The 16,739-nt window shown below is 40.4% G+C and overlaps 1 protein-coding gene across 2 annotated transcripts in view; it reads left to right on the top strand.

The window, feature by feature from the left end:
* The first annotated feature begins 1,692 nt into the window (after positions 1–1,692).
* Positions 1,693–16,739, top strand: part of LOC117206416 (inhibitory POU protein-like) — a 55,088-nt gene continuing 40,041 nt past the window's right edge. For both annotated transcript variants that reach the window (XM_033445747.1, XM_033445746.1), the window contains exon 1: positions 1,693–2,435. In XM_033445747.1, coding sequence (XP_033301638.1) covers positions 2,274–2,435 — 162 coding nt within the window. In that variant the 5' untranslated portion in view covers positions 1,693–2,273. The remainder of the gene's footprint in view (positions 2,436–16,739) is intronic.

Raw genomic sequence — 16,739 nt, 5'->3', positions numbered from 1 at the left:
AAACGTGATATAAATGGTTCACAGTGCTTAATAATGTATCGTTCGTTGATCGCAATTGTTCATTCTTTATAAAATGGGACGAAAGAAAGTTACGTCACCGCGTAAAAGATCTGTAAGGCAATTATAAAGTAGGACAACTCTTCATTTCTTACATTTTGTATTTAAAGTTAAAACACGCGAATTAATTTAATCTAATTTAATTTGATCTTTCGATAATTATTATTAATAGTAAAATGTAAAATCTCTGAATCGTTATTATTTCGTTTCGATAGTTAATACCCTTTATGCGTACGTTAGTACGTAAGTACGTAATTGCGTAGAAAACCGACATACACGTCACTGTGTTCAAAATTTTTCAATAAATTATTCCCAACGATTACAACGATAAAATAAAATGTAACTTTATTTAGTTTTAGATCTGCAAAGGTACATCGAGTAGCCAATATCATGGCATAAAAATACGAAAAAATACGAAGAGATACCGGAGTCTATGGAATCTCCAATACCGTCATTAGCAAAAACGAAATGAATTCGTTTGAAAATCTGTTGGACGCGACGAATCGATAAACAACGATCTTAAACTCTGCTGTACGGAATCGCGTGGATAAAATCGTTCGAAGTGTTCAAGATACAGGTAATCCATGGAAGAATATCGACACAAAACTATGGTTCACAGTTGAGTCGCAATTTTCAGGACGTCGAAGATAAATGACGAAAGCGACGTGTAGTAGCAACGAGTGGCAGCAGCAGCAGCAGCAGTAGCGACCTTGGTGTTAAGGGTGACTGAGACCGACCAGTTTACGACGTAGCTGCTAATCCAACAGCAGGTTGGGCGACAGCCGAGCGAGAGATTTCGCGGTGATCGAACAAAAGCGCGTCGCGAGGGAAGAAAAGTAGGTAGACGACACGAGGCGTCTTCGACGAGACAAGGCTGCACGGGGCAAGGTTCGGTAGGAACGCGGGGGTGGCTCGACGTTGGCTAGGAAGGGCGTGTAACGTCGGTGGGGGAGTGAAAACGAGACACGGAACGAGATTCTAGGGGAGAGGAAAGGAAACGGGACGAACGAGGCGAAAAGAGGGAGGGTAAAACGCAGGGAGGATGAAGAAACGGGTGGTCGCGGTTAGCGACACCCATGCCGAACACGAAAGCAAAGCGAAAGATGGCCGACGAGAATCGTGCTAGGAGCGCACGCGTGACCACGCTAAACTCCGCCTATGCACGATATACCCCTTCGTCCCGGTTGTTCTCGGCTTACCTCGTGGCGAACAACCCCTCTGCTGTGAGCACGCGCCACTCTGCGAATATCCTGGATCACCGACCATCCCCTGTCCCGTCGTTTCCCTCTTCGTCCTTCGATCCCTCCATCCCCGGTGGAAGAGTTCATCCACGAAGCACCGTTCGCCGCGCCGGCCAGTCAGCGCCAAAAAGTGCACAGTTTCACCACAACATCCCGTGTATCGTACGATTCTACTACGTCGGTGATCGAATCGTGACAATCTGACGGTGGACAGTTTCTTCTTTGTTCGAAAATTCCAAGTGGCTGTTGGTTCAGTGACCGCATTAGCGTGCCGCTACGAATTCGATCGCTCGGTCGTTCCTATCTCGGCAACGTTTCACCATTGCCGGACTCGTTCGGAATCAGCTGCTCGTTCGACAGGAAAATTATTTATTCGCATTATTTATTCAAACGCGTCGCTACACTACCTACTTTTTGTCTACGTCACCATCGCGAAGTGCGAGATCTTCCGATTCGAAGGAATCGGAACGTTTGGCCGTCGCCATGGTTCAGACATAGAACTAAACCGAGTGCGAGTAAAATCCAATCACCGTGTCCGTGATCATGTGCATCATGGACATCGAAGAGATGCGCGATCTCTTCGACGAACGAGTCTAGTTAAATCGACTGAAATCGCCGCGGTCCGATCGGTGGTGTCAAGAACGAAGATGAGTGGTGACTCGTAAAACGGCAGTGCAAAGATCAAGTACTATCGTAAGAACAACTGTAATAATAATACGGTGATTCGTCGTTCGTATAGCCAGTGCGTCTCGCGATTAGTCTGCAAGCGATTTGACGAAAGCGAATGTGAAGGTACTCTGAGAGGAAATTGGGTGCAGAGAGGACATCGATAATTCTTTTTACACAGATGCGAACCGCGAACACCGATGTGAAGAGGAAGCGCGGCTACCGCTGCTGGTATCGTTCTGTTTGAGGGCGTCGGTTTTCGACTGGTTTAGGTCTAAGCCTGGCAGCTTAGCCTCGACTAGCTTCAGGATGATGTACTCGCCGGACAAGATGATGGGGAGCAAGGGGCTCCACGGGGCACCCATCACGGCCCCGGGCTGTTTCCCTTCGGGAAGGTATTCGCCGCCGCCTTATCGTGCCGCACCGGATCCCATGCCGCCACCACCGCGACGCTGTATGCCCAACCCTACGGTGAGTGATCGCCGTTTTATCCCGTCTTTTATTTCCACTTTCGATCTTCGACATCGCGATTTCCTCTTCGCGAGCAGGGGACCGACGTGACGCGATGCGATCAGATGCGACGGGAATTTCGCATCTCGATAAAACGCCTCTTACGTGGCAAATTTGTTCCTAGATGGTTCGACCGTGGGATGATCGCTCGTGGATATCGCGGATTTAGCCGGTTTGTAGGAAGCGGATAAACATGGTCTTAGTAGAGAGTCTGATTTCTTATTCCAGTTATACGCGTATAACGTAATTTTCAAGTAGTTCGAGTGATACTTGACAGTCTTCGAGTAATATCGATACCTTCGAGCAATGATATAAACAACAAGATAAAAAAGTGTGTCTTTTGTTAATTTTTATATCTTCAGTGTTTAATGCGTTTGCAGATTCGAAGGGACGATAAATGATAAACGATTATCGGTTTAGTTGCATTTGCTCGTTCCAGTAAATACTATACCTACTTCATCTTTTTCAACCACCGTTTCGTTATTTTACAAGTAACGTATCAATTTTTCAATCGCGTTCTGCATAAAATTTTTCTTTCCTTCCCCGCTAAAAAGTCGTTTTTTTTTATACTTCTAACACTTATACACCCTTTATCTTTCAACTTTTTATTTTAATGTTTATTTTAACTTTGATTCGTATGCTGTAGCTTGTTTCTTGTGAAATTAAAATATTATGTTTCTAGCTATAGTTGGTTATTTGGATTGTAAATTGTATTGCGAATGTAAATTAAAGTTTCGTGAAATCTACGGTAACGTAAAACGATTGATTTAGATTTTGCATCGTCCGTATTTTGGAATTGCGATGAAACTAATTATTCACGACTACTTTCGAACGTTTTGTCTTCGCGATATCTACGAATCTTTAAATCGATCTATCACGATCATACGCCAATAAAAAGGATATTAAATTTTGCGCTTCCTTTGTGTTTTAATGAAAACACGTCCGATAAATTACTAATTACTAATCGTTCGTTTAAAATACAAATTTTCGTTACATTCGGAAGATATAATCATGTAAATAGCTTTTCCAATTACGAGCATTGTTTTACTCAAAAGCCAACGTTTTTATCTATAATATATGTACATATTCAGAATTAACTCTTTCCTCGATTTCAGCGTTGCTTAAATTGCAATCGTCCGCTATTGTAACATTTAAAATGCGATTAAAGTTTCATCGCGTAAATTGATCGCTTTCGTTGCGTTATTATTTTATCGGGAGTGATGTAAGAAATCGGTCGAGGTGGCAACATAAATCAAAATCCTACGATTAAAGTTTGCAAAGAATGATACATTATACATGAAGATGGGCGACTGCTGGCTGAAAGAAGTAGCCTGATACATTTGGAATGTAAGGGCGCGATAAAAAGAGACACTGGAACTTGGAATCATCCATTTTCATTGGCCACAAGTTTCCCTGCCACATGTATCACATATTTCGTGCATCCGTCGTTTATCTTACGGATGCGGCGCACCTCCGCGACGCTTACCGTACTCTTCGCCAACACCGACGATTTCAACCTTTTCGATAGAACGATATCACCTTCGTAGCTTTATCTCCCGCATCGAGAGATGAAAAACTTGTATTCCACGCTTAACAAATATTTGGTTTATCGAAGCTTTCCTCTCGTTAATCCGCGTGTCAGAAAATTTCAATTTCCTAAGCTTAAAAAATACGATTTATTATCTTTAAATAGAATGTTAAATAATTAATCAATACGTTACGGTGCCTGGTATTAAAGATAAAAGTTTATTCGTCTCGGGTTCCAAGTTATACTTGGTCGGAATAAACAAGCGTAAGAAATCGTATAACAAACGCGCCTTATCAGACATCGTATCGCTCAAAGGTTCAAACAGTTATAGAAGATTCACTAGCGGGCTCTGAAACGCTCGATCCAAGTGCAGCCAGCGTCCTACATGGATCGAGTGTATGACGTCGATTGGACCCTTAAGAAAAGCAACGATGTCCATAGAAAAGCGGTTGCCCTAAAGTAGGGTGTTCGTTCGGTCGATACTCGCTTGGCGATACTACGTTTCATTATCAGGACCGTACAGTCGAGTAGCCGAGCTATCTAAACGGAATCAATCGGAGTCGAGATGTAGATGCCGGTTTCCGTTGGCGTATCCTTCCTTTTTCTTCCAACATATCGGACGTGGTCGTTTCGTCGAACTTCCAACATATCCATTCGCAGAGCTGAAATCCCTCTCCCTGCTGCAGGCAGAGCGGTCCTCCGTGCTGGAAAGGGTACACGTCAAATCCAGACTCGTTTCAGCGGTCGCTCTCCTGGATCTCACGATCTCTTTCCTCCGGTGCGGCGCAGCGCGGCGCGGCACAGCGTGTCGCGGACTCCATGGTCTTTAGTTTATTCATGTGACGTAATAGGATAAAAACCGTCGCTACGAGCCGAGTGGCTGGATGAGATTACAGGCCGTACTGTTCCGCCAGGTATCGTGGATCCGATGTAATCGTTCTTTCCTGCGATTTTTTTCGGTCGTCCTACGTCGGTACATCGCGTATTTTTCCGCCGCTCCTCGCCGTTCTTCGTACAGTTGCCCGACGCGCGTTGCGCTGCACATCCCCTTCGGAACCGTTTTACATAGGCTACGATTCGCCGCGACTATCGCGGAAATATTTAACGAACAGATACGTTCGTAGATACCGTGGAGAAGTTTCTTTGGCGCATGCTGCAAACACGCGAACGCGAATACGCGGGAATCGAGGAAGTTTGGAGGGTCACGCGGAATGAGGAATCATTGGTATTTTTTAGATTCAAGATTCAAGAAAGGGGAACATTAGCTGACTGGTTATTTTTTTTCTGGCTATTTCAGACGCGATGCTATTTTTGCCATTTAAATCCATAGACAGTAAATATAGTAGCAAAACATACGTTTAACAGGGTTAAATTGGAACGTGTTCAAAAATACGCCTTCGACCCTTTTAGGTCTATATTTCTAAATTATAAATTATAATTTACATTTACAATACGGAGGTCGATCTTTAATAATTAGCATCTTTTTATTGTAAGGACACATACTTCTGTTTACTTATTCCTGTATCAGAGCTTTCTTCTTCGTAACTTACAATTAATTGTAACAAAATGCAACACGACTGTGTCAAATTAGCGATCTAACATAAAATGTACTATCTGATATAGAATGTTTCTAAATAATTTTTCCCAACGCTTGTGGCTACAGAAATAATAACGTTATATCGTATAAATGAAATTTAACATTTAGCAGCCAATTGGTAAAAGTGCTTTGGAATAAATTAAACAACGAATTAAACGTTATTACTTTAACTCGAAACATAAACGTTTTAATTTGTCGAAACTTATTAGAATTAGTTGGATTAATATTTAAAGGAGAAACGCGAAACGTACCTATTCGTAAGTACAAGCGCTTATTTTATAATTATAAGTTAAAAATACGATAAAACGAGTTTAAACAATTTTCAGCAGTCTTTAAGTATTTTATCAAGTTCTAGGAAGGTCAGTCGTGACAAACGTTAACTCGCTAATGCAGTTAATTGTTCGTAAACATGGTCCGTGAGCCCTGCCCATGATATTAATTATCTATGATAATTAATACAGTTTTCATTACGCATTCATTGTACCACTGGTAATTATTCACGTTTCGATGACCATCGCTTCGCGCGTTTTCCGTAACGTATCTTCTGCTTGGCCAGAATATCGATCAGGTTGCTTAATAATTAATTAATTAACATTACCCTTTCCGCAGATCATTAGTTTCTTGAATTTCCATGTGCGATCTGCTCACGCGACTATTATTATTCTTTTATAAATGTAAGGAAGTATATATAAGAGTCGTCGATAGAAAAATTTATCGAATCGGATCTTAAATGGTTATTTTCCTCTGTTAGAGCGAGCGAGTTTCCAATACTCGCGTGTGTGTATATATAGGGTGGTTGGTAACTGGTGGTACAAGCGGAAAGGGGGTGATTCTACGCGAAAAAAGAAGTCGAAAATATAGAATAACAATTTTTCGTTCGAGGCTTTGTTTTCGAGAAAATCGACTTTGAATTTTCGCTGGGTACGCGTGCACTTTATCGCGTCTCGTTATAACGGATCTCACTGTAGATCGTTGTCTCGATGGAAAAATTAAAAAAAAAAAAGAAATTAAGCAAACAATTTTTATTCTATATTTTCGACTTCTTTTTTCGCGTAGAATCACCCTCTTTCCGTTTGTATCACCAGTTACCAACCACCCTGTATATTTAATTCAAGTAGCTGCGTAGATACCTTTGTTTTAGTTTCTTTAATACGCTAATTTCATATTGGTTATAATTCAGAATGTGTATACCTATTGTAGATTTAAAAATGGGAAATCATCTCGAATCAAAGTAAAAAGGCTAATTTTATTGTTCACAGTGAATTAAATATCTGAATCATCGTTGTCGGACAATACGAAAAATGAAACAATTAATGGTAAACGTGTGTATCTTTGACAGGACCATTAACTTATCGTTCGTAGACTACGATAACTTGTTAATACGTAGAATGAGATGTATTAATTTCGTTAATGTCAATCGTAAGCGTAGCATTTGATTTCTGCTTCCCATTTCTATGTGAATATCGAGCGTGTAAATTATAAGGACATCGTATATTAATATCGCGGATCTTACGTCTATCGATTAAAATACAAGTCGATAGAAATTTTCAGTAGCGACCTGTCACGAATTTAATTTTCCCGAGCGTGGCAACTCAAGATTTTAACATGCGGTACGAGTAAACGTTTTATCGTTAATGTTTTATTGAATTTATCTTGATCAACGTGCTCAACACGAATCCAAAGTCGAATATAAATAAATGAATTTCATTAAGAGACGCTAACGTAGTAGCTTCGAGCTTCGTGTTTGCGAGACAAAGCACGATATTTGAAAATAAACTCTTGTTCCTGCATTATTTCCCACTTTCTATTGTAGTTTCGGATTTTCGTAAAATTATCAGCCTCGAATTTATTAATATACGATCCAACTACTACGCGTTAAGGAAAGAATCGACCTATAATATATGTATTTCCGCCTCTTCCAGCTTCGTTGTTATTACGCCTTACGAGGAGCTTATGCCGCGATAAAGAAGCAGCTCCGCTTTCCAGTAGTTTCGATAAAACAACGGAAACCAATTCGAAACTAAACGAATTCAGTTTTTGAAACGCGCTGTAAATACATAATTTTTACGCTTTCGAATATAAAATCAGCAAATATCTTTCTCGCTCTTCAAACAAATACAATGTAAACGTTTCAGCTGCTTCCTCGTAGCTGCAAGTTTCTTTGAAATTAAATCGTCTTCACGGTGACCAATTAATCTCGACTAATTGCGAGTCACTAATCGGGAAACGGTAGCGCGCTAAAGTTTGACGGAAAAATCGGGAATAATTATCGCGTGTGAAACGGAATATCGCGTTGGAAAAAATAACCGATAACTGTTACGAGTTACGACTCTTGAGGGACTCGACAGTCGACGGTGACGATTATCGATTGGCCGGTCCGGTCGGCTACATTCACCGCGTCATCAGCCATTAACCATCGAAAGTAAACGCTCTCTTTCCGATGAACCAGCCAAGACCGCAAAACAACGTCAACGGAAATTGGGAGAATTTCATGGTCCGACACGACGCGACGCGACGTCGACGCCGACGCCAGCGACAGCGTGGCTGCTGCATTAAGAATTGAATGACAATTACACGGCGATGTGCTAATGTAATGTATTCTCAGTTATAAAATGTTAATTAACGTGAGAAATAACGTATGGCCAAGTTTATCTGTTATTATACGTATACATGGAACGAGAAACGCTATATCGGAAGTTAATGCGCCTTTATTGAATGAAAGAGAGAGAGAGAGAGTACGACAAATAAGTTTTGAGAAGTAGAATGCGTAAAATATGAACGCGCATTCGCGGTGTATTCACGTTCTTATTTTACTAGAAATTTAATACGTACGGAGCGTCGATCTACGTTAGCTTTTCATTGAAAATGATAATTATATGAGAATGCTTAACTTTGCTCTTCTTCTTCTTCTTGCTTCTTCGCGTTTGTCCGTTTTCAGATGTCCTCTTCCTTTCGGATATGTACTCTAATGATAAAAAGCGTGGAACGTACAAAAGGTAGTGGTAAAATTATACCTAATATCGAAGGCAGACATTTAAAAGTTATGTATATTTTAATAATACCTTTTTAAGTACAACGCAAGACATTTATTTTCGGTTATATATTCTAGATTCGGGGAGAAAATTCTTTGACAACATCGACCATGGTACGATGATTTAATACGCGATCGTTCTGTAACTTGCTAACAAAATTCGAATGTCAGAGTTCCGCTACATTGACGGAGCGCTTGTACTAAAAATTTATCGACAATTCCAAACGACCACCTCGACAACGTTTCAAGTTTTCTGCTTCGTTACATCATTGAAGTCTTCGCCAGGATCTTTACCAAGAAAGGTTGGAGCCATTGTAAGCGACAAAGATGAGCAAGTCAAACCGCGTAGAACCAGCTTCGTCAATAGTTGAAGTTTGAACAGCGCTCCTCTTGTGCGATATAACGAGCTTTTCTACAGAAGCTAACTATTCTACGGAAATCATGTACCCTGTGGCCGGATTTCCGGAATCTTCGCTGAATTCAATATTTGAATAAGCGGTACATTTCTACCTGCAGCTAACAAGAAAATCTTTGCAACCAAGTATACCGTGTGACGTCGCGTCAAGTTGTATCCAGTTCCTTCGGTTACGTTCGTGGCGAGCTATGTATACATACATATGTATATACACGTATGTATGTAAGTGCGCTGTATAGCATACTGCGTACACGTGACATTCGTCAAATTTGCCAGTTACCGACCGTTTTTTTTGAAATTCTTTATTACCCACAAAGGAACCAATTTCGCACCGTCTCGAAACATTTCTAGTCCAAAAAGACATAATTTTATTTACCGAAACGGTTACTCTTACTTCGACGATGTATTCTTAATATTTTTGTATCTTTCTTTTCTTTTGTACAGAACTCTCTTGATTACCTCATACATACCCATAGATCTTTGTTTTTCTTTCGATAGAAAAATAATCGAAGGCAGGTTGAAAATAACATGATACGCGGAGAAGAGAGAGAGAGAGAGAGAGAGAGAGTGAGTGAGTGTGTGAGAGTGTGTACAGTGTACAGTATTCAGACAGAAATCTGAAAAGTGACATATGCGTCAAGTGGATGGAACGGTGGTTTGGCGGAGCAGTAAGGCGATAATTAACGTCAGGTCTGTTTGACAGACCGGCATCGAGCCGGGTTATACGTATTGAGGTGGCGCGCAGCACAGGCCAAGAGGGATGAACGCGTATTCGTGCGTTACCGTTCGGTTGGGGTTGCAAGCCATGAGATTGCATAATCGATATCTTGCTTACACCTGTGCCACTCGCAAGTGCGCATCTGTGCACTGTGCACTTGCCGAGGAAAAAAGGTAAACGCGCTTGAAAAAGGTCATCCGTGGATGCTTATCATTTATCATTGGTACATTTACGTAACCTGTATGGGTTCGTGTGAATTGATTATGCCACTTTCGATGCGTGACTACTTCTCTTCTTCTTTTCTGTCGTTGCGTGTAGACAGGTAACGCATCGCCACGACCGTGTTCCGTCGGAGATGTAAATTTAACGATATGATTTTTTTAAACACGTAAATTGTCGGCAATCACAGCCGGAAATTCAACTTTTATCTTTACAAATTAAACAAGAGCTTGAGCGAATGTTAACGACGAAATACGCATCGGAGATGGTCGATGCGCTTGTGTCTGTTCACGCACAGTGTACAGCGACGTACAGGATGATCCCCCGACAGAGTCAATTTAAAAGATGTATTTAATTTGAGAAAAATCATAAGTAAGTCAAAGTATAAGCACCGTAAAATCGTTTCGACGATAAAGCGCAAATCGCAATTGCGAGCAAGCTTTAGTCTTCTTTTTTTTAAAAAAGTAGGATACGTCAAATAGGTATGTACCTGCTACAGACGTAGAATGTATATAGATGTATATAGACGTAGAATGTATATAGACGAATAGAGAGTCTAAGGGTTGATTGATTCATACGCATTTCGTTACTCCGTGATGATAGAAAATTAGGTTTCGTAAATGGAATTTTGAATGTGACCTCGTTTAACAAGCCTGCAAATCTCCCATGTGTTTCGTTCCAAAATTGAACATTTGTATTCGTCGTACACGCTCATACCGCTCATCGATAAATGTACCATAAATAACTTGATAAATATCAATGTCAGAGATATTTCAAAGTCAGCATAAATGTCGCAAAAATGTTCGCCTTGAAAAATGCATATATCTAGAGGACTATGTACAGTATATTTATCGACGTTCATGGTGTCCATTTGCTTTAATACAAAGTATTTTATATAATTTCTCGTACAAAACATAGCTTATATATAAACAGCGTGTGGATGTTTCTGGTATTGGTAAACGGGAGAAATCAGAAACCCATGATTTTGGCGGTTTGAATAATTCTACTGTTAAATGATAGTACCTATTACCTATCGTATTACATGTATCGATATACGGTCCTTTTTATGGCCATAATATATCATTACAACTACAGCTAACACAGTCTCCGTACGTCTTCCGTACTCAACGGTGCTACCGAAAATTTCCTCACGAATACGGATGCGTACGTATAAATGTCAAGGTTCCCCAAACGCAAGAGCTTACAGTAAACGTGTATTAAGAGACACGGGGATTTATGGCCCGCGAAGAACTCGAACGAGGAAGAATAATACGATATATTGCTCCAGCGAACACTACTATAGTCGTATCGCGGTATAGTCCTGGACGCGATGCGACGCGACGAGACGCGACGCAGAGTAGTATCGACGCGAGGTAAACGGGGTAGTATAGCCCCTTCGATGGTGAAAGTATACGTAGATAGTGCATCGTCTCACCAAGCGTCGCGTCGCGTCGCGTCGTCTCTCACCTACGTCCTATGTTACGGATCGTATGTGTACGAACGCCCCACAGCCATAGAACGGCCGCGGACGATCCCACACACGGGACGCTGGGGACACATAACGCTCCCCACTTACATCCAATCACTCCTGATTTATATTTACTACTCGCTTGGCCCCTTATTTATCGTGTTTCATGGAGACGCGAGACGCGCGGAGAACGGGAACGTTAATTTGCACAAATTGAAAATTATGGAGCGCGACCGAAGACGAGAGTCATCGGCGGGAAGAAGCGTCTTCGCGAGAGAATTATCGACCAGGAGGAAATTAGTCGCCTCCCGACGTTTTGCCATTTCTTCCACGTCCCGATAGCCTTAATCCCGGTCTTGATTGGCTACTCTTTTATGGCAATTTATACGCGTTATTACTATCCCCTCTTTCGTCTTTTTCCTCTTTTACGGTAAAGGTGCAATAGAATTAAAAAGTTACGGAGAAATCGAGATTCGATGGATCGCACGATGCCAACGTTTTCTAATGTAGCAAGGGGTTAACAGAAATTGCAATTCCGCGGTAGTTTTAACATCTGTGTTTCGATAATTGAATGACTTATAATTTGCGAATTAATCATCAACTTAATCGCAAACGGAGACCACAAAGAAGAACATTTTTCATTTCTTACGTGCGAATAAAATACTTGATATTTTAGAGGATATTATTAATACTATTTCACAAAATATTATATACTTACTACACCACAGTTCCAAAATATTTATTTAATCTAACCTTGCCCTTTCGGGTTTGCACAGACTTCCGGTTTTGCGCTGTATCGCATTCTTTGGTTCTCCTTATAATCTATGTCTCGTTTCCGTACAACAGTCCGTAAAATATGGAAATATAAAAATTAAACAATTCGAAACAGAAATACTAGTATCTTATTTCCCGGTCTTTTCATTTAATCGATTCAAACCAATTTTTTACTTGTCTATCTGATTTTGATTTTCAACGTTATTTATGAGTGTTACAATGGGGGGTAAAGTATCGTGGGAAATGTTTTACCATGTTAGAACGTACGTTAGAAAAGATGATTCGGAAGAAGCACAGGTGGACAAGAGGATGGATCAGATTAGGACAAGAAATAAATGGTGGCGAGTGGAACGAGGCAGGGGCTTGAAGTGGTACTTGCTAATAGCAGGTGTAAAAAGAGGGGAGGTTTAGTCACGCACGTACATATGTTCGAACGATACTCGCTAATAGGAACTTTATACCGACATGCCATGGGATGACACACGCGTAGACTGTAGACTATAGACGATTGATTTTAGTCATGCAACGCGTCTATTCCATTTGTAGTTATTATTGGCTACCCTAATCATACGTTGAATAATATCATAAAATTCATTTATATCTCGAAGTGCGTCCTCTGGCTTACTTTGTTACTGTAACGAAACATTTCTTTCCACCTCTTATTTCTCTTTACGTATTATTTCGTTCGAAAGAAAATATTTCGTCGAAACGAATAATCGTTGTATTTTCGTTATATTTTAACTTAATAAATCTCTTATCTACCTGTTTCCTAAAATTAACGCGGTATCAAGTCATATATACAGAAAGTGCTAAATCTGATAATGCATTAGAAATTAGAACACGCACGAATACCAAACTCAACATACAGGTTCTCGGGCAAACCGGAATCATTAATACGCGTATGTATTACGAGGGTTTCCTGCGTTTAGGGTGAAGTATATCGTCGTTCTGAAACAGGTACACGGGCCAACAACCGAAAGGGCGAACATTACTTCCGCTCGGTACTCCGCGGTTTAACGCTCTTATTATTATTTTTATTAGGGAGCCGCGGTATATAATGCTATCAGCCCCTGCAGGGGCGGACACGCAGGAAATAAACCTAAGTGTATAATTACAATAATACTTACCGAGATCCCTCCGTCGGTTTTCTCCCCTTCCTCAACCCCTTTTCTTCGTTTCACCCTCTCTAGACTTCTCTGTCTCATCCACCCTGTATCTCTGTCTTTCTATGACTAATCACACGACTAATTCTCTTCTTTCCTCCCTATTCCTTTTCTTTCTTTTCTTTCCTTGCTTTCATCGCGTCTATCGTCTTTTCCTTATTTTTTTTTCATTCTTTTTCTTTCCTCTTATCTCTTATCTCTTTCGTTTCTTCTTTCGTTTTTCGTTCTACAACGCGTGTAGTTTACGCGCGACGTTTTTTCTCTTCTTCCATGAATTTCCTTTATTCTTCCATGGCTCACTCTCCGTTTACATCGTATCGTTCTTACGTGTACTTGGAAGAATAAATGTACGTACGTTCGTACACGAACGTGTACGATATATTAGAGGGTCGTCGACGAACAACGAAACGAAAGACTCGTCGATTTACAAGAGCTGTCGGGTTTTCCCAGGGGGTCTTTAAACGCACAGAGACAAATGACTGCTACTAATTCTCCTTTGATTAATTTCAGGATAGACATAACAGGTGATAGCAGTGCATGTTTGGTTAACTATCTTTCAGGGGGAAAAAATCGTACACGCGAAAGTGAAAATTAGATTCGAGTACGACTGATATTGATAATATTGGTAAGCTTGATGTACATATCGTAGTATAGGTAATGTAACATGTACGTACAGTGGCGAGTATACGGGTATAAAGTAAACAGGAATATTTTTCTTTCGCAATTGGCTCGAAGTATGCACCGTTTATTTCCAAATTAATATTATTACACTGTAAAATGGAAACTATAGTGGCCGAACGCATAGCGTTTTGGCCAATGATATATGTATCTGATATGTACACACGAAAAGTAATTTCGGTCGACTTGTCGGAAATATTTATGCCTCTTTATACGCGAGGTGTAAATTTGTTCAAAGCATTTGATAAGAATGTAATCTTCTATACGTTTATTTCTTCCTTAATATCGTAATTACCATATTAATTTTAATCGTAGGAAATTTATTCGACCGATGAATAAAATGCGCGTATATTGCTCTTCTCATCGGACTACAAACGTTGAAGCAGTGAAAAGAGTATAATATCAAATTTGTCGATACGATAAAAGTAGTTGTTTCGATAAAAATGCGATTTTCTCTTCAATAATTTAAACAATTTTATTCAATTGTTGCAGTTGTTTACCGACTCAATGAATTCTGAACTAAAATTTGACAAAGCTCGTATTCATAGGCAATATACACAATTTTGTTTATAACATGTTAATTTATTATTAGAATTCATTAAATAGGTACCACATTATCGCGGTATATGCCTAGTATATTATGTCGTATATCGTACCATTGTTTGTATGATCCTATTGTAACAGGTTAATCAATCAATTTTCATTCGTTGGGACTATAACGAAAGTCGATAAAAGAATGTTTCTACCATCAAACGAAACGTCGATAATAAAAAGAACATTCCGTTTTCCGTATATTCTCGAAGGAGATGAAATTAACCCGTTAAAATCGCATATCGAACGAAATAAGCTGCGCGTTACACGTCTGTGCAAATTGACACGGCTAACGATAGAAATTCTAGAGAGAAGCATAGAAGAGACACGAGTGACGAACGTTCAGTCGCATCTAATATATGTTATACGCGTATTGTAAGACTATACCATAGCTGTAAAACTGCGAAAGGAAAAAAGAAACGATCGCAGAACGCAATGTCCGGCTGATTAAAAATCACGATACTTTCGCCTGAAAATATCCTTTTCGTATCGGTGTAATCGGTCTTGCGATCGATATATACCATGGAAAACGCCATAGAAATAGAAGCCAGGGTATTCCTGGACTATTATAAAACATAAGCAATTCCATGGCGTGTGCGTTCTGACGCGGGCCAGAGATGTACGTGACGAAACTCTTAAGCACGGGAATTGCCGAGTTCCGATGGAGTTCGGATGGGGAATGGTACTCGAGTCTCCTCCGTTAGCTCGATCCCTTACCCGTACGTATAAACCGAATGGCACTCTATACGCTGCACGCCGTACACTGTACACGTACGTGTCCCATCCTCCTGGTCTATGTACAACGAGATACATACGGGTCACACGTGTGCCGCTTCTAGGATAAGGGTACCGCTTCTCGATATATTTTATGTCGTGCGAAGCATAACCACCATCTTAGATAAGACTACTCGCCTCGGTGAAACAGACAGGTGAAAGTATCGGCCGATGCTGCTCGACACTTGGCTGGATGCAGATGCGAGTGTTACCGTTCCTAATTTTTTCAATGCTAAGAACTCGCAACGTCGCTTTTGAGAAATAGTCATTGGTACTAGTAAGATTATAAAATTGTGCGGATTATTTCCGATAGAAATCCACGATCTACGACTCGTTGCTCGTTAAGTCTGTAAAATTTCTCTTTTTATGTGCCATGCAGCCTGCTAGGAATTTACGTTAAAGATCATTCTACGACGAAAGCTTATTCGTAAGATGTTATCGAACATATTGCATCGCTTGCGATTAATCCCTTGGGAGGTTAGTACGAAAAGGAGAAATCAGGATTGAAAAAACGCGTCGATGACTCTTCTTGATCGAAATCTATTTTTTCCCCATTAAGCAACTAGCTTAATACTATCCGCACGCTTTTACGTTTAGGTACTAGAGAAACAATCACGGGGTACTGAAAGGGAGCGCCCCTTGTCAAAATCAAGAGTCTATTATTATGACCATATGTTTATGCCACGATTGTATCTTGACGAAGAGGGAGAGAACAGGAGGACGTGGTTAGGGGATAGGGCAGAGGGTTAGACCGTGCAGTACACCTGCTCGAACGCTACAACACACGGTTAAGAGGGAAAACGCGTGGGCTAAGCAAATATCCACGTCAGATATGTGTCACTCTACAAACAAAATAACATATCGTGTCTTCTATTCGCAATAATTTATTTGTTGGGAAAAATTTGCAGGAACCATTTCGTAGGAACCGTATTAGATTTTTGTTTTACGCCTGATTAATTAATTTCATAGGCGACTCATCTGACTTTTCAGTTCTTTCGCTAGCTTTTGCGTTAAATATTGGGCGTAGAAAAGTACTCGAAATCTTCTAACGCGTCGCGTTGTTGCAAATTCAGGTATCTTATCATCCTGTAGCGTGTCTATATGTATAACGTCGTCATTTAATTTTCAGATTTTTGTTCCAAGATCAAGTCGCGTCTTAGTGACTGGAGGAAGTATAAATCGAGAGACAAGAAGGAGTCAAACCGGCTCAAACCGGCCGAGAAATATTATAGAAAAGAATGTATCGATCATTAACGGAAAAATATTTTAATTTTTAAAAATGTGCAAACACGCGTTTTACCCATAAAAG

This window comes from Bombus bifarius, unplaced genomic scaffold (genome assembly GCF_011952205.1).
Source record: "Bombus bifarius isolate JDL3187 unplaced genomic scaffold, Bbif_JDL3187 scf7180000008006, whole genome shotgun sequence".
Classification (NCBI taxonomy): domain Eukaryota; kingdom Metazoa; phylum Arthropoda; class Insecta; order Hymenoptera; family Apidae; genus Bombus; species Bombus bifarius.
The sequence above is the reverse complement of the archived record's forward strand: the minus strand, read 5'-3'. Positions and strand labels throughout refer to the sequence as shown.